At 25.6% G+C, this 23,396-nt stretch overlaps 1 protein-coding gene across 1 annotated transcript; it reads left to right on the top strand.

Annotated features, from left to right (window-relative positions):
• The first annotated feature begins 17,872 nt into the window (after positions 1–17,872).
• Positions 17,873–20,327, top strand: LOC145832407 (cytoplasmic polyadenylation element-binding protein 1-B-like). The gene is made up of 4 exons (XM_082939725.1): positions 17,873–17,881; positions 18,785–18,974; positions 19,230–19,408; positions 20,229–20,327. The coding sequence occupies exons 1-4, from the start codon at positions 17,873–17,875 to the stop codon at positions 20,325–20,327; spliced, it is 477 nt and encodes a 158-aa protein (XP_082795851.1).
• The last annotated feature ends 3,069 nt before the right edge of the window (positions 20,328–23,396 follow it).

Below are 23,396 nucleotides of genomic sequence, written 5' to 3'. Positions count from 1 at the left end.
GGAAAAAGAAATTAATAAGATAAATGAAGAAAAGAAGTTGCAGCAACTGGCCAGCACCATGTGGTCAAACAACCCACAGATTGTAAGCAGTCTGATGGCTGCCAACTATAAAATTTTGCCACAGCTCAGTGGTTTGAATATAAGTATGTGTTTGTAAAATAACTAAAATAGTTTTTTCAAGTATGACTGAAAATTTTAATCTATCACTCTGGTATGATTTAAATCTCGTCCGTTTTTACCAACACTTTTTTAGAAGATTAATTTGATAACACGTTGTAATCAACAAAGTATGAATTTAGAATACTTTTAATAGTACTGTTTTAATTAATACTTTATTTAAACAGTAAACTTTATAACTCTTTATTTCTTAATGTTTTTGAGTTGACCTAAAATGCTAACTTAATAAATATAATCTTTAAAAACTCTTAGATGAAAAGAAGCAAATAATAAAATATGAAAAGACGTTGCTAAAATTACCTCTCAACTTCAGTTGTTTTCCTTCTTACTCCGTGAAAGTGTTTGTTGGGGGTATTCCTTGGGACCTTGATGAAAGTAAATTAACCATTTTCAATCAATTTAAAAAAATAAACTTAAAGTAACAATAAACACTTTTTAAAACTATAGAATTATAAGAGTACGGTTTAATTAACACAAATAATAATTTAGTGTATAAATGTTATTTAAAAAGATAAGTTGACGAACAATTAACCATAGCTTTTTTAGATGCTTTGCGCCTAGCTTTTGCTAACTTTGGATTAGTTGAAGTTAAAAAGGGAGAAGTGAAAAATAAAAGTTCTTCTAATAGCGACAGCAAAGGTTTTTGTTTCTTTCTAATAAGCAAATAGTACAAAACTTTTTTATCATAAAGTCTTTATATAGCTTTAGGTTTTTTTTTTATTGAAACGTAATCATTTAATTAATAATTTAATGATTTATTATTTTATAATTAATAAATAATAAAACGTAATAATTAATAATAAATTTAAAAAATTGCTGTAAAATAGATCATATCAAAAAATTTCAACTTTTAAAAAATGTTATCTTATTTACAACTTTATGTTTTAATGACAATATAGGAACACATTTTACACTATTTAATTTAAGCAATTTCTTTAACCACTAACAGTTTGAATGTATTTGAATATATTTAAGTTTTAATAACGTTTTACGAATGGAAATAACTTAGAGACATTATTAAAAATAAAATATTGTATTTTAAAGAAGAGTATTTAGATGGTTACATCTTTATAAATATATGAATAAAAAAAAGTAGTTTCTTTAAAAAGATTATTAATATCCTGTTTAAAAAAAAAATTATTTTATATTCAAATTCTATATACCCATAACATAAGTATTAAGTATATGTGTTATATACTTAAGTTCTAAATGAAAAACATATCTGTTCTTAATAATCAATGAAAAAAGGATTAAAAGAAACTAATTAACTAAATTAACAATTGATTTTTTGTTTGTTCCTTTTAAAATACTAAAAAGAAACATTCATATTTTAATATTTGTGATATATCTCCCAGTGATATAACGAATTACTAATTTTAAAGAGTAAACTTGTGGTTTTTATGTTTATTCGTAAGACTAGTTTTTATATACCTCGTTGTTAAACAAAATCATTGTAGTTGTCTAACAGTTGACTTTTATGCCAGTCAGTGTTTTCTTTACATGTATTTATTCAACAATTGTAAACTTGTTTAATATTTTCAAACAGCCGGTTTCACGTACTTGATTCTGGACGGGGAAGAGTCGGTGCGCAGACTGATCAACACGTGCGATGCCACCCAGGAGGAAAGAAGCTCTTTCAAGTACCAGTACGAGCTGTCCAGCAAGAGCAAGCAGAACAAGCAAGTTCAGGTTTGATGCTTTCGTAACAAGTCTTTGTGTAACCGCAATGTAGGAAACAAATGAGTATTATTTAGCATAAGAAATAAAAGTTTTCAATTCTTGATTTATTCTTTTCATTTTAAGTGGGCCAAAAATTTGAATAATTAAGAATACTTAACAACTTTTAGTGAACTAGAATAACTAAAACAAAATAGTTTTTTATCCTATCTAGTTTTTTTTTTGGTCAGTGAGTTGAGTAGCATAAAATAGAAAAAATAGTTGAAAATATTTTTAAGTTTAGATTTTAATGATCACTAATTAAATAATGTTAAGTAATAGTTTACTTAAAAATAGTATATAAGTTATGAAAAAAAAAGTTATCAGCTAATCTTTTAAAGTTTAATTTTTTAAAATAAATTATAACTATTTATTTAATTGCAAAATCTTTTTTTAAAATAATTTTACGTATAAGCTTCGAAAAAGTTTGGTAACAAATATTTTAAACAACCTTTTTAATTTTATAGTTTAATTTCATTGTTCATAAGTTTTAAAATTATTTATACAACAATTTTATAAGTAACCATTTCAATGATTTTCTTAATTAATGTTATAAATTTAGTTTTTAGTTTAAAGCCTGAGTTGTTCATTCTACTTTATTAATATTCATTTAGTTTATTTTAGTATTGTTTTAATTAGTTTAAACGGTAAATTCCTGGCTCGACTATTTTTTACCTAGTTTTACACAATAACTTATTACAAGAAAAATACAGACAATTTTTATAATATGTATAAGTAAAAATGTTTAAGTTATATGATAAATTAAAATGAAATTTTTTGATGCATAAAAGCACAATACTAAATCTAAAGCTAAGTTAAAATTTTCACATTTAATTGACTTTACCTCAAACGGGAACCGGTCAAAATTGCACGAGGGGACTAAATAACACGAGAACAAACTTGCACGAGTGCACAGAATTGTATGAAGGTACTTTGCACGACGACAAATTTGCACGAGAGCACAAAATTGCATGAGTTAAATTACGGCACGACAGTAAAAAAATCAGAATAAAAAGTTGATAAAATTAAATTAAAAATAAAAAAGTTCCCGACTGAGGGAAACGTTTGAGGGAAAGGGTTGGGGGTAACAGTGATAGTAAAAAAAATAGTTATAAAACAACTTAATAATTATAAAAACTAAAAAAAAAATTAACTTGTGCAAAAGTGTCATCGTGCAATTTTATCGTCGTACAATTTTATCCCCTCGTGCAAAAGTATCTTCATGAAATATTGTCCCCTCGTGCAATTTTTTGCACTCGTGCAAATTTGACAGCTACCCATCTCAAACATACTAACACCAGGTAAAATCAAAAGCACAACTATGAATTTGATGCACCTATTATTATTATTATTTTTTTTTTAACTTTTAGTTTTAAGTATACTTAGATTAACTTCAGAAACTATATAAAACAACAGAAGCATTTTATATTTAAACTTTTGACTAAGTCATGAAATGTAAAATTATTATAATGATTTTTTAAGATGCTTAGAAATCATGTATTTAAATCTCATGTACTTATTTAATCTTTGTCCAAGTAATGACCACAAAAATATTTTAGAATAAATACATTTAACTTTTAGTTATGGTTAACTATTAAATAACTAAGCTTGTATTCAATGTTTTACATTTTAATTTAATGAAAACCTTGTTGAATATAATAAAAAAAACCACACTATTAGTTGAATATTTTTTAAACAAATAAAAACCACTAAATCAAGTTTTTATTATTCTAATTAAACCTTTACTTAAAATAGTTAAAGATAAAAAATTACTTGTATACTTAACATAGTAACAAATACAACAGATAATCCCGTGGTTGCTGTGCTACAGCAACTACCCGCACCAGCAGTCAGCTTCCACCACTTCCAGCATGACGGTGTTTGTGGGCGGGTTGCACGGAATGATGACCGCCTACTCCCTCTTCTGCGTCATGAACGACCTGTTCGGGTCGGTCAGCTACAGCGGCATCGACACCGATCGCTACAAGTACCCCATCGGTTTGTTTGCAATTTGAACAGTTGAATATGCTTCGCACTGAACAAGTGTTAAGAATATGTTTCGGTTGTAGGCGGTAAATTTAAAATACCTTGCTCAAAAAAGTAATTAACACAAATTTATACGATCAGGTTCGGGCAGAGTGACGTTCCAATCAAACCACAGCTACAGAAACGCGAAAAGAGCCGGATTCGTGAGGGTGAATCAGCACAACAAATTTGAAAAAGAAATACAAATCGAACCGTACCTGAGCGAGAACGCCAAGTGTTCAAGGTGCATGCATCCAGGCCCTAACTTCTGCAGTCACGACGTCAGTTGATTAAAACTGATTAATAAGTTTAGAATGAAATTTTTAAGCAACTTTTTTTAACAAACAGGACAATCGATTGGTTTTTTAATAATTGATTTCTATTCAACATTTTAAGTTTATAAATTGAGATAAAGATCCTTAGAATTTAAGTTTCCAAAATTCTTATTTCAATCAACTACTTTAACTAACTGCATCTAAAATACACTACTAGTCCTATATAACTTTGAAAAAAGAAGTTGTTTATTTTAAAAATAATTGCAATTTTTATCAAATAGGATTGCTTCCGTTATTATTGTGACAATTGTTGGAGCGCGGTTCACCAGAATCCCCTGATGTGCCTCCATCGCAGGACAACTAGAAAGCAGAAGCGTTGAAACATGAATTCTATGTTGATTATTATTTAATTTCTAAACATTAGTTCAGTTTCATCGCATATATTGATTTATATTTGAGTTAATGTTTTACCAATTAAGTTCTGTTTAAGATATGTTTATGTTTTTTTTCTTAAAAAAAAAGTAGGGTCAAACTCAATCATCTCTAGTTGTAAATTTGTTATTGTTTTTTATATTTAACATAGTCATGTATTTAAATCTAAAATCTAAAAAATATTTGTAGTAAGTTTGTATTTGTATGTTTCTGTCAACAAAGTTTTTGAAAGTTTTTAAAGTTTTTTTTCATATTTTAAACAGTTTTTTCATGCATTTAAAAGTGGTAGTATATATTTTAAACTTTGAGTATACTGATCTTAAAATTTCTTTTTCATCTTTTGTTATATAATTAAGTTAATTTTTTTTATTTATGTAGTCTATATCCCATTAATAAAATAAATTCTACACAATTGAGTTGTTTGTTAAAGATTTGTTAAACACTTTGCTTTTTAAGTGAGTCAAAAGTTAAAACAAGTTTTGAAAATAATTATGTAAATGTAAGTTAGTCAACTAAATAGTTTTAATAAAACAACTAAGTAATACTTTGGTTGTTTAAAAATATTTGTTTGCTAATCTGTTGACATATCACGTAATGAGCCTAAAAAAAAATTTCAAGCTATAGGGTTATTTACAATAAGCATTTGACTTAAAAAAAACAAATTCTAAGCTTTGTTTAGTTAAAGATGGTGCTACTATCAATGCAGTGTTTTTTAAGTGACTTTGAATATCAATCTTAGCTTATCAATTATTTCTGTAAGTTTTTGTTATCTTCAGGGTTGCCAAAAAACCTGGAATCCTGAAGTTTGACAACTTAAGCTAAAAACCTGGAATTTGAAAAAAAACCTGAAATTTTGAACAAAAAGCCTCAAGTCTTAAACAATGAGTAGTAAAATTTTGATTTTACACCAAAAATTTCTTATGTTGATATTTTTTTTTGAGTCACCATCAAAAAGTTTAAAAAAAAAAAACCTATTTAAAATAGGTTTGCAGTATCTTTTCAATGTTTTTTTTACTATTTAACACAGTTTTACCATAAACTAATTTTAATCTAAAATCAGAACCAAAAATGGGCACTTTTACAAACCTGGACGAAATTCTGAAAATCTTGAGAAAATTCGCCAAAAACATTTGGCAACCCTCTATGTTACTCACATATATTTCTAAGGCTTAAGTCAGCGAAATAATGGCCCTTTAAAAAAATATTTGGATATATTAAGAAGTTAAAAAATAAAATTTGACTTTTAAAAGGTTTTTTTTCTACTTTTTTGGCTTTAGAATGTTGATCAGTTGATATTCAAATCAGTAGTATTTAATGATCTTTTCAGTAAATTTACAAAAAAGGGTTGAAATAATTGAATTTTTAATTTGTCTTTAATTAAATGTTTTTTTAATCTATTAATTAAATTATAAAAAAAATACATATGGAATAAATATTATACATAAATAGCTCTTAATATCTTTATTAAAATTTGTCTAAAACCAGGTAAATACATAAATTACATTAGCTAACATATTAATATGTAATAAATTCATACTGATAACTACAATTCTTAATTATAAAATCGAATTGGTATGATCAAACCTTAGTATATAACATTTATTTTAAGATAGCTTTACCTTGTAACGAAAATCTGCAGTATTCATAATAGTGGCCGGAAAAACACCTGGCTTTTATGCAATCCACTATTTGTAAAGCGAGATCATTTATCTTTCAAAAATTAATTTAATAGTTGATTTTAAAAAGGTATATTGATAAATTTAAACGAATAGTTTGCAACTTATACCAAGGTACTAATAGATTTATTATGCCTGTACGAAAGTTTGACAAAAAAAAACTAATTTAATTGATTTTTTATAGCATTACTAAGACTTTTCTTTTAGAGTTAAGTTGTATAATAAATTTAGCAGCAAAAATAAATAGCTAAAAGTTTAACTTTTTCACAAACGAGGTTGGTAGGAAAATGATTTGTTTCAAAAGCTAAAAATGTTAACGTTTATATTTAATTTGTTGTTTTATAACTTTTTGAAAACTACTGTAAGAAAAGAACTTTTTTGTCTTACAAGCTAATTTGGAGTTGTAACTAGCTAACAGTAAGTCGGTTATTACTAACTAAAAACAATCATCAAAATCGAGTTTAGGTAAATTAAGTACTTTTATTTTATGCATTAATTATAGCCTAATTAAAATTAAATTATATAGAGTTATAAACTTAAAAGTTTAAAAAACTATTAGCTCAGTGAATGTATTTTAAACTATGTCCCTAAAGCAACTATTTAAGCCACAAAAAATTATAATTCTTAAATAAAATTAGATGCAACATTTTTTTTAAAGATAACAGACAAATTTTGACAAATTAGAATCTTAATTTATTTCATTCATAAATGTTTTTTACTTTTTGAGTTATCAGTTAAAATATCATAGTTTAATGGAATGTCAACAGATATATATAATAGATAGTTCTACATTTCTCTTTGGCAAACTGGAACCAAGTTGGCTTCAATTGGATGATTCAAGAAGCCGTTTACATCGGATCCAGAGTCTTCATTGATTTGCCAAGCCACGTAGTCCCACTCTCCGTAAAATTTAAAAGGAAATCCGGGAAACCACAAGTGATCCCAAGTGCTCTCTCTACCGTCCAAAAATGTTATCTTGTCCGACTGTTTTATCATGTTTAGTTAATATTTATTATGTAAAAGTATTAAAAAGTTTTACAAAATTTTGTATTTTCATGTGTAATTATTTGAGTAGTATATAAAGAAACTTAAAATTGGAGTATTTAAATAGTGTTTTAAGAATTTTGAACTTGAAACTACTTCATAATATTATTACAGTAAATTTTATAATAATATGGTTTTTGACTAATTTATAAAGTGGCCTGGTTGTGTTTTTTACTCCTTAAGTTGATTAAACTAATCATAAGTATGTATTGTTAACAGTAAACCAAAAGGACCACTAACAACATTGTCGTAATATTCTCCGATCCAGTAAACACCATCAGTTTTTCCTTCAGCAGTTTGCTGTTTAGCGAGGAATGATTCGACGGTTCTGTAGTTTTGTTCGCTTTCAATGTAAGCCAAATGAGCTTCACTGTCTTCACAAGCTGCTTTTGCTACATCAAACTCCAAAGTTTTTCCTTGGATTGTAAAATAGCAAGAGTTGTTGAAAACAACGCCGTTCATACAATCTGTAAATATTTTATTTGTTAATAAAAATTAAACTAAGTTTTTATAAGATATGTTTTTATTTTAAGTGTTAGTTAAATTTACTGTTGGTTATATAACGAAATACTTAATGAAAATAATTTTAGCTTATTTGTAGCGTATAGAAACGTCATTTTTTAAAAATTCTTTAAACCGAATATCAAGTTATAGAAACATTGTGGTAGCTTTTAATATCAAAATTAGGACAAAACAAAAACTGATTTAAGTTCTAACTCTGTTAAACTGTTATGACCTTTACAGTCCTATTCACTTAGTGTTATATAAAAGCAAGTTATGACAACTAAACAGTAAAAATCTTCCAGAATCAATAACTCTTAACTTCTAATTAGATAGGTACAAGTTTTTCACTTTTTCCATACGTACAGCTTTATTAAACTATACTCTACAAAGTTAATGTTTTACTTTATAAAAAGATAGTTCAATGCATAAAAGTTAGTTTTTAAAAAGCTGTAGATCATAAGTAAATTCACTTGCTTTTGGATGAGGTTTTGAATAGGCCAATGTGGCCAACAGAAGTACGAGGAAAAGTTTCATTTTGTTTTAAAACTAGAAAAAAGTTTTGATGATTTTTTTTTAAGATGAAGGTCTTTTTTATACGCTACTTTTCGACACATGTATATTTTCCCAAGAATGACCATTGCGTTTTTTGATCACGTAAACAAATTATTTGTGTCCATTTGTTTGCTAACTTTATTTAGCGCCGATTTCAAAAATGTTCCGAAACTTTATACCGGCTTTAAAGACAAAAAACGTTTATTTTTATGCACTTATACTAGCAATTTTGTTTAAGTTTTTAATTAAAAAATAGTCAAAAAAATATGTTCTTCAATGATCAAAGTATTTTAAATAAACAAGTATTTGATTTATAAACTTAAACTATAAGTATGTAGTTTGTTGAAAGTTTTACAAAACTGTTTTGATCTTAAGTTATGTTTAGAAAAAAACATCATACATTATGTGATATAAAATTTTAAATGTTACTTCTTCTTGTATTAAGAGTAAAAAATCTTTATTTTTTCTAAGAAAATTTTCTATAGGAAATAAAATACAAGTAGAAGAAATTTTACAAATTATAACAACGTTTTATGAATTTTTGTATATACAAAACATAGATTAATCTAAAGCTTTGTAAACAATAAAATTTAAGAAAAAATTGTGTTACAACTGTAGTTTAATTTAAATAATAAAATAAAATTTAGAACGAAAACTACTTCAATACGTTTATTAAAATCATAAACATAAGAATTCGTTTAATATTTAAGTTAAAGTTTTGTTAAAATCTGTTTGAAAGACCTAGCTTAAAAGAAAAGTTTTTAATAAAACTTTCTCTAACAAATTTAAAATTTCAAAAGTTTAAGCTAGCATATAACTTTTGATATTTTTCTAAGATACTATTAAAATACTAGTATTTTTTAATCAAGACCAAATTCTATTTAAAAAAATTCTAACGCCTTTCAAACATATAATATAAATTATGAGTTGTTTTTCTTATTTATACGAAACCAAATTAAAAAATTTATCTAATATTTAACATTAAGTGTAATTTCAGCTTTTTTATTTTGTTTTCAAATCAAATAGAATTCGTTAAATTAAAAAAAAGAATTTTAGTTTTTTGTCGATTATTAAAAACAAAAAAGTTTTTTAGCCTACTGATGAATAAGTTTCTAACAGAATAACTAGACGGTAAGTTATGCCTTTTTTCAATGTATAATCAAAATTATAATTAGAGGAAGATAACAAAATCTAAGCTATTAATAAATTAAATGTACTTAATATAAAAGTTTGAAAAATTAAAAGTAGCATGTATTGATGCTTTGATGAAATTACGTGATGAACTTACATATACGTGAAAAAAAATCTACACAACCTCTAGATGCAAGTGTCTTATTTACTTCAGTTGGTCGATATTTTAAGTAAACTTAAATTTTGCACTCAAGTAAATTTAAACTTTAGTGAAAGCAAGCACACATTCAACGTTATTTATCTGACAACTAATTATTCTAACAAATAATTTAATAAAAAACAAGCACCGAAACATCAATATCTTACTTTTGTACTATATCTATAATTTAAATTCGTTTTTGTATTTGAAACTTTAGGTCGTAAATCTATTAACATCAATAAAGAATAGTATTTTTTATAAAAATTATCATGTACTTACGTTTCTAAATAAAATAATGTTTTTATTGTTGACTATTTACAGTTTTAAAAAGTTTGAGAGTTATTGCTATGAACTAAAACCAGTAGCTTTCAATTTAAGGCAGCGACATAGCATGCTTTAGAAGAACATTGACTGGAGTGAACTTAAGTAAAATTATTATTATAAAAGAAACTAACAACTCTGAAATACAAGTCATTTAAAAACCTTTGTTTGAAAAAATATGCAGAAGACAAAATGTAATTTAATATTGAGTTTTAAAGCACAAAAGTTTTCGCCAAATGTATAATGTCTATCAATTAGAACTTACGTTTTTCTATTTAAAACATAAGTTTATAATACATAATTAACTTTAAGCTTTTCTAATTTAAATTAAATGTAAGAACTGTGTTAAAGTACAAAAATAAAAAGTAATTTAAACACCTTAACTTTTTATTAGGCAATATAAAGTTAACTTTTTACATTTTTCTTTTGATAACGCAATAAAGCTTAAAATAAAAATTTAAAGAACAATGATGAAAACGTGCTTCAAGTATTTAAATTATGTTTTAACACTGTCTCTAGATTTGTTAATGTAAGCATAGAAAAATGATAACTTTCTATAGCTTTCTTTTACTTCAACAATCTAGTAGGAACTGAAAACTTGTTTAAGATAAACTATTTTAAAAGGTTTAATTTTTAGAAAAAGTCAAAAATATACTCATAGAAGATCTATATTTACGACTGCCTAATTTTAATTGGGCAGTAAAAGTAATATATAAATAAGTTTGTTGAAACTGTGATGCTTTTATTTAAATGTGAAGAAGTTTTTAGAATGCATGCACCCTGTAGGTAGTTGCATGTGTATAAAATAAATTTGCTAATATAAAAAAGTAGTATAGTTTTTGTATACGTGACTTTTAGTTGTATACAGGTTTTTTTTCTTTATTGCACGCCAAAAATTTCTAAACTTTTTAAAAATAGCAACTAAATATATTAAGTAAACAAATGAATATCTATAATTTGTTTACGTGATCAAAAACGCAATGGTCATTCTTGGGAAAATGTACATGTGTCGCAGAATTACATTTACTGATAACGCACTAAAGTATAAAGTAAAACTTGTAAGAACGATGATGAAAGTGTGGTCAAAGTAGTTTGGATTAATTTTGATCACTATCTAAATATTTTTCAATGTATACAAAACACATTTGTTCGCTCATTATTTTACTTTAACGATCTAGTAGAAATTCAAAATTAAGTTAAAAAGTAATAATGTATATACTTATCTTTTAAAGTTAATGAAAAATTAATTTAAAGAAGTTAATCATTTTACTACTGCTCAACTTTTTTTTTGGACAGTATTGTATAAAATTATAATAGACAAACATTTATACTGTTTTACAAAAGTATTTTGTAGTTTCTTAAAATATACATGAGGTAAACTATCAAAGTTTAAATTTAATCTTAATATATCTTGATCTAAGTTTGTTGTTTTACAAGTCGTTGATTGTTATAAGTGTAGCAAAAACTATCTCATAGTAACTTAATGTAAATAACCTTCAAAATGACATCATTTTACAAAAACAAAATGTGTCTACGTTTAGTAATGTTTTGTAGAGCTCAATATGCTAGCTAGATTAATATTTATATTTTTAAGATGAACTTTAATTGTTTTAATTTTAAATTTAAAGTTTAGTTTTTGACTTTTAAAGTTGTTATTTTTGTCCAAAAAAAAAGCTTATGCTGACAATTGTTTTTTTTTAATCACAAGTTTGCGTACTGCATAAATAAAACTTTTTTTTTGACAATTTTAAAACTATGTTACCTATTAAAAAAAAACTTATGATGAATATTTTGAAACTAAAAACTAATATCAAAAATGTTCAAATCATTTGCCAATTGAAATCCTAGCGAAGCAGGTTCATTAAAATAAATAGTAATAAACTTTCACACTTCAATAGAGCTATAAAAGTTCAAGAGGTAGTACTAAAAAAATATTTATCAATATTTTAACTTTTGTTTAATACTGAATTTACGCAACTAACTAAGTAAAGCATTAATAAGAATTAAAAAAAAACTTATGTTTTTTTTTTAACTTTGTAGCTTTTTATGTATAAATAACAAACAGCTGTTAAATTTGGTTTGTTGGCTTTATTTTTTAAAAAGAAATACGTATACATCAAATAAGTAGAAGATTTATAATTTTATATTCTGTTCCTACATTTCTCTTTGGCAAACTGGAATCAAGTTGGCTTCAATTGGATGATTCAAGAACCCGTTTACATCGGATCCAGAGTCTTCATTGATTTGCCAAGCCACGTAGTCCCACTCTCCGTAAAATTTGAAAGGAAATCCAGGAAACCACAAATGATCCCAAGTGCTCTCTCTACCGTCCAAAAATGTTATCTTGTCTGACTGTTTTATCATATAGTATTTTATATTAGTCATTTTATACGTAAAAATGCATTCAAAGACTTTTGACTTGTTTTAGACAAATACACAGTAAGTTATAGTTAAACTTAATACAAACACAGTTAAATGGTGCATTTCAAAAATAAAAACTTACACTATCTTAATTGTTTTCTACATTGTTATCCAAATCAGCATAGTAACTATATTAATTAAAGTAGTAGAGTATTTGATTAACTAATTTTGTTTTTTTAGACTTTGTTTCGTAGTTAAACATTGAGTTTCAAAATAAGTGCTGTTAGAAACTTAAAACGAATCTGACTACTCACAACATTGTCGTATTATTCTCCGATCCAGTAAACACCATCAGTTTTTCCTTCAGCAATTTGCTGTTTAGCGAGGAATGATTCGACGGTTCTGTAGTTTTGTTCGCTTTCAATGTAAGCCAAATGAGCTTCACTGTCTTCACAAGCTACTTTTGCAACATCAAACTCCAAAGTTTTTCCTTGGATTGTGAAGTAACAAGAGTTGTTGAAAACAACGCCGTTCATACAGTCTGTAAATATTTTTTTGCTTACTAGTTTAAAAGTTATGTAGAAGTTGGCTAAAGTTTCAATTGAATTTTAAATATATTTGATCGTTTATATGTTTGTATACTTCATACTTTTAGTATTATTGTTATTTGCGTTATCTTAAATGATAATTAAAACATATTTTTTTGCTTATAAAAAATAAATACAAAAGTTTAATATAGTTTTCTAGTACAAAACTAAAATAACTATAAATGCTTAAGATAAAAAGGATTGTTTTCGTCAAAACTAGCATAATTTTAATCTATAGCTGTTAAAATATTATCTTTTTAATGTGTTTATGTTATTTAAAGTAAATTAACATTACACTACGATTTTGCAATAAGTCTAAAGTAATAAGTCAACTTACTTGCTTTTGTATGAGGTTTTGAATAAGCCAACGTAGCCAATAAAAGTGCAAAGAAAAGATTCATTTTAAAAACTAGACAAAGGTTTTGATGGTTTTAATTTATGATGAAGCTCATTTTATACGTTATTTTAGACACATGGAAGTTTTCCCAAAAATGACCATTGCGTATTTTGATCACGTAAAAAGCTTATTGATGTCCATTTGTTTGCTAGAACTGTTTAAGTTCTATTTCAAGAAAGTTTCGAAATTTTATACTTATTTCACAAAACTTGTCTTTTAGTAAAAACGTATGAAACAAAAACCAGAGATGAAAGCAACTTTTTGCGTCTTATTAAAAGTGTTTAATAGTAAGAAAGTATTTATTGTCCAAAATAAATATGTATGTAGTTATTATAAGTGGTATTTATAATTTCTATTTTAATTTAATACAAAAAAGTCCGCTAACTTACAACTGACTAGTTAAAGTTTTTACCTAAGAAATAAAACTTTCAAATATTCGTTCTAACTTTTTTTAAAGAGGTTTAAATTAAACTCCCAATATGGGTCGTGACGAAAGACCTTAAAGTTATTTTACTATAAAAAACACTAAAACACATTTCACGTATGAATTTTATCATAAGAATTGAAACAAATTTTGCTGTGAAACCAGTATTATCTTTTTATTCTAATTATTGAACTTTGACCATTGGTAAAGTTAACTTGTATAGTAAAACAGATTTACTAGAAATACAACTGTTTATAACTGCTTAGAAATGGACAATAAACATTACTTTAAAACAATGTTTTTTTATAAAAAATTTTAGCACAAAACTTTTTTTACTAATAAGCTAAACAAATTATTACAAAAGATTTAATGATAGATTAATAGTTTTTAATTTTTTTAAGTTTTATCCTTTTCTGATTTCATCTGTAAAAACTATAATACTTTTAACAATAAAGAGTTCGTAACTTTATTAGCAGGTTTACTTGATTTAAAAAACTGTTGACATAAATTATAATCGTTTTATGATTTTATTAAACCAGTACGTAAAAATTCGATTATTGCAAACTTTCGTATTAAATTTTTACTGTTTCCTTAGTTTTATTTTAACGACTCTATACTTTTAAATATTGTTGTTTTTTTAACGGATAGTCCAACTTGTAAAAAAATGTATTTATTAATAAATTAATATAACTTAGTAATAAAAGTCTAAAATATTTTATATCGAAATGCAATATTTTAAAAATCGTGCTTATTATCCGGTATTGAAAACAATTACATCTGTCTAATACTAAGTACAGCAAATTTGATTTTATGAACCAGTCTTAACAATAAATTATAATTTGTTTAGTATTTTTGTTAAATTTAGTAAAAATCTCATTAACTTATGAAAAATCGAAATAAATTCATGTAAATAGCATAAAATTGCTTTGCAAAAATGAATTTTGAAAATTTTTCAAACTGCTTTATTTAAAAATCAGATATAGTTGTATATAACACTAACTGTATGGTTATCACACAATTAATCTTACAGTAAGGAAATTAAGAGCTTTGTTTTCAATTTATCTATTTTCTTATACTTTCGAAAATATAAAAACGAAGTAATTTAATTCTAGTTAAAGTGTTTCTGCTTACAACTTATTAGTTTGTGCTATATAAAATATTTCGCCAATTATATTCTCGAGCAGTTTCTAATACCTACTGTAAAACTGGTGTTGTATTGCTTTGGATAGATAAAAAAATTATAAGTAAGTGATAATTGAATTAGTTCAGTAGTTAACGTTTTTTGTATTTGTTATTGTTTAAATACTTAATTTTTAAAGAGATACTTTTTATGGAAGTAGTTTGTTTTTTGTTTGACTTTGAAAAATTGATTCTATCTTTGCTGTGACCAATCATAGATTTTAGTTAATTTTTCGAAATATTGCTGGAATAAGGTTGTAAATTAGGAATTTAAGTTATATGTTCTTTACTTTGTTTCTATTCGTGTTTTTTATTGTTTGTTGAGTTTAACTAAGTAAATAAGGACTTTATCAATTTTTTAAGTCTTGTTCTTTAGTATGTTACAAAAAAACTACTTTAACTAAATTGAAACTGCATTTTTTTTCATAATAATAGCACTATACAGCTGTCTGCAAATATAGTTACATCACTATTTAGTAAGTTACTATAAAGACACTTTAATTTTAGCTACAACTTACAAACTTTAGAATAGCTAATATTGTTGTTAATCCACACATTAGGTAATTGTTCCAAAAATAACACTTACTTGATACTAGCAACAAAAAATTGTGTACTCTAAAAATTTAAAAATCGTTTGGGAAGTAGGATACCCAAACGTTTTTTAAGTAATTTTTCATCTCTAGAACAATTACACCGCTTCTGTGTTTAAAATACTTGTAGTCCTGCTTTAATGTTTTGTAAGTTGTAAACAATAACTTAAATTTTCAAAAAATTGTACTGTGAAATAAGCACTAAGTCTGACAATCAATTGTTTTAATTTTTATCTCTTGATTTTCACACTGTGTTTGTTTCAGGTGTGTCTTCCACTAAAGTATCTTCTACGAAACTTTATTATCTAGTTCAACTTTAAAACGACTTAATTAACTAAACAAATACTTTTACTATTGTAACAGAACACTTTATTTTTAATTTACGACAAGTTCAAAGCTTTGTAATTCTTTAAACTAGGTAAATAGGGCATGCAACATATGTTTTAGGTTAACAAGCATGTGCACAACAAAAGTAATTATCTTTAAAAAAATATTTTGATATTTACCCTTTTTTTTACTTTTTATTGAACATTAATGCAGGGTCGGTAAACTTCGGCATATAGGCCAACTAAAGACCATTAATCAAAAGTGTATGACTTGCCATTTACTTACTATTATACTTTTAATTAACTAGTGCTTTATTTTTGCTTGTTTTATCACATTTTTAGTTTAAAATTGTGTTATGTATTATGGTATTAGTTACTATTGTTATTTAAAACAACCCGCAGATATCTTGTTTGTGAAAAGTGCGACCTGCAAGAAACTTTTTCTTGGAAAATTTATAAATTACGAAAAAAAAAACTGCTAAGTTTTATGTTAATGCTTACGAATTGTCAATTTCTTTACAACTTTACTTTAGAATTTTTTTTTGTAACTTTTTAATAAAGTATAATTATAAATCCGCGGTGGCGAGGACGTTTTTAAAAATTCCGCAAAAAAAAACTTTTCTGGTAAGTCTGGCCTGCAGAATAAAAAAAATCTTAGACTATTTAAAACTTTATAGGTTGCTTAAATTGATGTATGATTGTATTTTCAGTTATTATGATGAAAAACATAATTTTTTATCACTTTTCTTTACAAAATAACAAAGTAAATGAATATATATTTCACTCTGAATTTTTTAATTAAAACTTTTTTGCCGTAAATAGTTTTATACTGTGAGTTTTTAATAGCAGATAAATACTTATACATAAATAAAAATTATAGCACCTATGATAGTAGTAAACTGTTTGTATTTGCATACAACAGTTTGATAGTAAAAATTTCAAAAGAAAAACTAAAACCTGTGACTTCATTCAATTTGGTATGGTAAAAATGTTAACCACTTAATAATTATAAGAAAAACTTAGTACAGTAAGAACATCAATAAGGTACTTACCTGTTTATGGCACTGGTGAGAAGATTGCATTAGTGTTTATTTTGCATGAGTTATTATTTTTATAATTGTTTTATGTTTTAGACAAGCGGTCGGCAGCTTTTTAAAAGTCTAGGGCCAATTATTCTAATAAAAATTGCTCACGGGCCGCATTACATACAAAAAAGTCTTCATGTGGCGGTATTATTCAAAAAAGCGATTTTTAATATAAAACACTATTTTAAAGCAAAAAAAGTGATGAAGTAAGCAATAATAGAGTAGTAGAAAAGAGTAATAACATAATTTATAGCCTATTTGTAATTTTTACATTTTTTTTTATTAAATTCATAAAAATATTGTTTTTAGCTAAAAATCACCTCGCGGACAGCTGATTTTTGCTTCAAGGGCCGAATTTGGTTGCGGGCCGCAGTTTGCCGACCCCTGATTTACACTATAGTTAATAATACTTAAATTATAAGTAGCTGTCTAATTAGTAGTTGAACTTTTTGTAATTTCTTTTATCTTTGGAACGCAAACACAAACAGTACGTTCTAAACGACTTATTTTTTAACTAGTACAAAAAATTAGAGTAAACTAGTTCTACTCTAGTAGATGTAGAAAAAATCTGAACCAAAAACATTAAAAATGCTTTAAATGTTAAAGTTAAATAGTTTAATATCAATAAAAGTATGTTTTTTAAATGATAATGCTTATAACAGTGTTATATAGCTTGAAGTATAGTTTATGGTCTTATAAATTTTGCTTGAAAAATAATAATTAGTTCCTTTTGAAGTTTTTCAAATGTTAATCTAAAGTTTCTGATAACAAAAACCTTAAATTTTGTTTTTACCTTGAAAAGTTAGCATGAACTTATAAAGCGTCCTTTTATCCTCAGGAGTAGTTGCCATTTCGTTTAAATAATGCATTAATGTCTTGGGTAAGTGAACTTACACATCCTGCAGCTTTTAAGTTATTAACTATATCGTTTAAGTAGAAAATGTTTTTCAATACTACACTTCCATGAAATATGTAATCTAAAACAGCTGCTTTATTTTCTTATATATGTATCATTTTTCTATAAGCTTTGTATATTAAGGTACAGTTAGATCTTGATAGTTCCTTTATAGACTTATTTTGAAATTTTTTTCTTATATTTAATTTTTACTAGTAAAATCAAACAGCTGTTTTTGACAAAAAACTCTTCAATTTTTTTTTTTTTGCGTACTATGGTACCTATAAAATGTTAGAATCTGGTTCTAACTCTTAGTTAAAGTGTTTTTATAATAAAATTGATCGTAACTAATTACTTCTTACATACTTGATTTTTAAACTTTAACAAAATACATATGTATAATTTATTGAGAAAAGTAGATTTTAAAAAACCACAAAATACTTTTCATAAAAACATAGATTGTATTGTTTTTATGAAACGTATGTTATTCTTTTTTTTAATCTAGTTTATTTAAAAAATTATTTAAAAGCCTTTCAAGTGGGCTGTGAGGAAAGTGTTTATGTCTATTTAATCGTATTATTTACGTTTACAATTATAATTATAAATACTATAAAAGTTTAAAGTAAAACCGCCTTTAATTACGTTCAACATTTTATATTTTAATATTTATTTCACACAGCACAGTTCTTTTACTTAGAAAAATTGGCATTCAACAAAAGATTTTTAAAACTTTACTGTGGTTTTGACATTTTTATCTAGTATTTTAGCTATTTTTATATTTTTAGAATATGTGTTAAACCATAGTAATAGTAACATGTTATATTTCAGACTAGTTGAAAAATTAAATAATCACGAAATATATGCTTTCATACTCAATTATAAACTCAGGTTAACCCCTGGTTCATCTGCTGTAACACCTACCCAGTTGACACCTACCGAGACCCGTGTCAGCTAACTGTATTCGTGGGAGCACTGCATCAAACTGTATCAGCGTTTGGAGTGTACACCGTAATGAACCATCTGTTTGGATCCGTTGCTCACGTTGGTCTTAATATCGATTCAGAAGGCTATCCTACTGGTGAGATTTTTTTTTCTATCAAAAATATTGAAACAAGCTTGGTTTCAATCAACTAATGTAAAATTACAACACTTGTGAAATTTAAACGATCATGTACCTAGTAAACATTACTTAATTTGCAATAGATTTAAATTCTTCATCAAACAAAATTTGAAAAAAAAAAACTAATTGAGTTGAATAGGAGCATCGAGGCTGAAACAGCTGCAAACATTTTCATCAAGTAATGTTATTTTAATTCTAACAACTTTCAAACAGGCGCGGCAAGGGTGACTTTCAGCAACGAGTCAGCCCACAAGGTGGCAGTGAAGAGCAAGTCGGTGACGGTGAAGGCTTCCAATTTTAAAGATGATGTCACAATAAGAAAATACATCACTGCAGAAGACCGGTGCTCCCAATGCCTTGTAAAAAACAGCAATATTTTCTGTTGCGATGAAGTTAGTATTAAATAAGAATATATTTTTGATTTAAATTAATTTTGCTTTTTTTGATTACTCGACCGAGAATGTTTAGTTTAAAAAAAAAAAAAAGTTATTGCTATTCACAGGGTTGCCACTTTATCTGGAAAAACATGAAGTTTGACAATTTAGGCTAAATAAAACCTGGAATTTGATAAATTTTGAAAAATGCCTTGAATTTTGAACAAAAAACACTTTAAAAACTGGAGTTTTAAACAATTTTTACATGTTAAGTAGAAAACTTTGGATTTGACACAAAAATCTACAGTTAAGATCAAAAACATTTGTCATTATCAGAATTTTTTTACTAAAAAACACATTTGAAGCAGCTCTACAGTATTTTTTCAATATTTTTATAATATTTAACATAGTTTTTACATTAAACTTAAGTTTTAACTAAAAATAGACCCAAAAAAATTACTTTTTACAATCCTGGAAAAAATTTACCTAAAGTCAGTGGCAACACTGTGTTCAGAGCTCGATTGGCATAAAGACATAAGAGATTTAACATAAGAGATTATAGAAAAAAACTCTATATTTAGAGAATTAAAATAGTATATACAATCAAATATTTATGCTAAAATATAGAAGTTCTAAAACGTGCTTATTTTATTGACTGTTGGTTATTATATGAATTTTAATTATTTTAATGACTATTGGTTATTTTGTGATTATTATATATGTTAATGAATGTTGGTTATTTTATGAATATTGTATATTTTAATGACTATTGGTTATTTTGTGAATATTATACATTTTATGAATATTATATATTTTAATGAATATTTATTTTACACAGGATTGTTTCCACCACTTCTGCTCTGATCTTTTCTGGGACCGCGTTCACTTTCCAAATTTTCAACGTCACGAAAAAACAACAAAAAGACGCAGGAGGTAGAAGCTGAACACATAGTAGGCGAGCAACAATTTTCATAAAGGAGCAAGTGTTTTTGAAAATTATAGAGTTTAAGTTTTAATTTCTTTAAATCACTTTTTAATTTTCTTTGATTTTTACATTAATTACATTTTATGAACTGTTAACAATGATTATTTTAATCTAATATGTTTTTATAAATAAATCTAACACTTAATGTATGAACAAATTATGTTTTATTTTTTTTAATTTCAATTATGTTTTTAAACTAAATTTTGTATGTTTGAAGAAATTCCTGTTTGTTTTAATAAATTGAAGTTGCGCTATCAACTACGTTGTCTTTAATTTATTTGTAGAATATTAAATTTTTATACCTCATTTAAAGAATATGCTATTTAAATATTATAATAAATATTGTCTGCACTTGTTTGATACCAAAACATAGCAGGATGGTTTAGGCAAAGTAAAAATAAATATTTACCTGTTTTATTTACCTGTATATCATGTTTTGCTATGTACATAATTTAAGAAATCTAAATTTATAACATTACTTCCGTTTAAAGTGCATACATAAACTTAAGACAATGAATTTGTAATACAAATCACTCTTAAGACAAATAATTATTATAAATCAATCACAAGAAACGATTTTTTTTTACTATGATTAAAAACTCTAATCCGAACAAAAAATAATCTGCTAAGAGGTAATCACTTTCAGTTTTTACCTGAATTATTTCCTACCCACTTGTTTCTTATTTGTTTATCTCCTATTCAAAAAGTTTTCCATCTGTACTATTCCCAAATTGGTACATTTTCACCCAATTATTATTTTACCGAAACATTTGTCCACCAGACTAATATAAGTATTAAATATTATTTAAAAGAACCTTATTTGCTTTGATTGTCTTTATCATAGTTGTTAAACCAAATTGCTGTGCTTACTCTAGTTGAAGTTTTATCTTAAAGTTAGTTTTTATTTAGTTCTTTACACTTCAGTGCGCAACTGGCATAACAACAATTAGCATTTTGACAACTCTAATTTTAATAAACAATGTTTTAGTAGCTGTTAACTTATTTTAAAAAACAGCTTTTACATAAGAAAAAATAATGGTAATTAAAAAGGATATTTTTGTGAAGAGGAATAATTTCTATGAACATTTGTTTAAATACCATGAAGATCGCTAAGTAAACAATTTCTGTTCTTAGATTTAAAGTTTACAACTAGTATAGTTTTTATTAACTTTTAAATTAATTTACTATGTACATAATGCTTCTCAAAAGATTAACATTAAAATGAGTTTAACAAAAATAGTTTATAATGTTATTAAATCAAGGCAAGATTTTTATTAATACAATTTACCAAAAGTAAAAGTTGTGATACATAGCCAGACTAAATCAAGTTTTTGGAAAAATGTTTGAAAACTTCTAAATGTCAGTTTATATCAAGAAAAGCATTGAGAACCTTTTTTATTGATTGAATTTCTTGTTAAATACTTATTGTTTTTTAACCTAAGTTTATCTAAAATTAATGCAATACTGTCGACGTGTCTGTAAGTCTCTTGAAGTGTTTTAAGTCTCAAAAACAAATTATAGTTTTGAGTAGATATTGAAACTTCCTAACCAAAAATGTATTTTTCTTACAAATAAACTCACCTCCTCGAAATGAAGTGACTGCAATAAAAGTAATATTCAAAAGTTAAGAACAGGTGAGCTAGCACTGTAAAAATTCATGTTAAATATGAGGGTAGATGTCTAAATTGCACCACGGGACAAAGTTGGAAGTGTGCACAAAGATGCTGATGCACGAGGGGATAAAATTGCACGAAGATACTTTGCACGGTCAGTTTTTTATTATTATGATTTTTCTATTTTTGTTAAGTTTTTTTTTACTATCACCGTTACCTCTCGATCGGGAGCTTTTTTTTAATTTACTTATATTTTTTAATTTTTATTAGATATTTTTTATTTTTATTATCACTGTTACTCTCGGTCAGTAACTTTTTTTTCTGTATTTTTTTTACTCTCGTGCGAAAGTGTAACTGGTGCAAAATTGACCCTTGGTGCAAAATCGTCTTCGTGCAATTTTGTTCCCTCGTGCAATTTTATCTTTGTGCAATTTAGACCCGTCCCCTAAATATGATGTAGCACTTTTCAATCTACTAAAACTTTTATGACACTTTCTAGAGGCCTTACTGTAATCAAATGCATATTTAAAAGAATAATCTAAAAGTTTTATATAAAAAAAACGCAGTTAAAGCTAGTTTGATAGGTTTTATTGTTGCATCTGTTTATAACTGAGAACCAACAAAAATAAGGAAAATGTCGGTCTAAATTTGCAAGATTTTCCTTACAAAATCTGTTATAAACTTAAAATTGCTCAACCGGTGAACCTATGAAAGATTTTGACGCCCTTAAACAAAAATTAAAATTAACTTTAAATAATTTATTTAAAAATTACTTTAAAGTCTTTATAGTAAAATTCAAAAAAATATGTACAAAACACAAAAAGTTGGCTGAGGTAATAATGATTTTATGTTGGTATTGACTGAACAAGAGTTAATTTAGATGAAAAATAGTTTAATACAAACCGACCCAGAACTTATTGAACACCATTAAAACTCAAATTATTTTATTTAATCTATGGAAAGATATATTTAGTATTAAATCTTGTTCAATCGTTCAAGTATTTTATTAGTTTGATCCTTAGGCTTTTAGTATTTTTTTCATAAGTTGAATATATTTATAGTGTAGAGAGATACTTTTTGTACTATTCGAAACTTAAGGACATATAAAAAAGATTCTAATCTCAAGTTTTTTCAGGAATAACTTCTGTTGTGATTATGAATATTGAACCTGGTTCAAAAGTGCATAGTTTTAGAAAGCTTTAATTTTATAACTTACAAAATATGTTACTAGGAGCCTAGTAACTATAAAATGTTTAAATAAATTAAATTAACATAAATTTAAAATGAACATAAAGAAAAAAAAATATTAAAAATTGTCCTATTTATAAGTAATAAGTGATTTTTAACTTTAATTCAACTTTAAAAAGAATATTTACAAAATGATTGATCAATGTATCATAATGATTAG

Source organism: Thalia democratica, chromosome 3, assembly GCF_965202585.1.
Source record: "Thalia democratica chromosome 3, ktThaDemo2.hap1.1, whole genome shotgun sequence".
Taxonomy (NCBI): Eukaryota; Metazoa; Chordata; class Thaliacea; order Salpida; family Salpidae; genus Thalia; species Thalia democratica.
The sequence above is the reverse complement of the archived record's forward strand: the minus strand, read 5'-3'. Positions and strand labels throughout refer to the sequence as shown.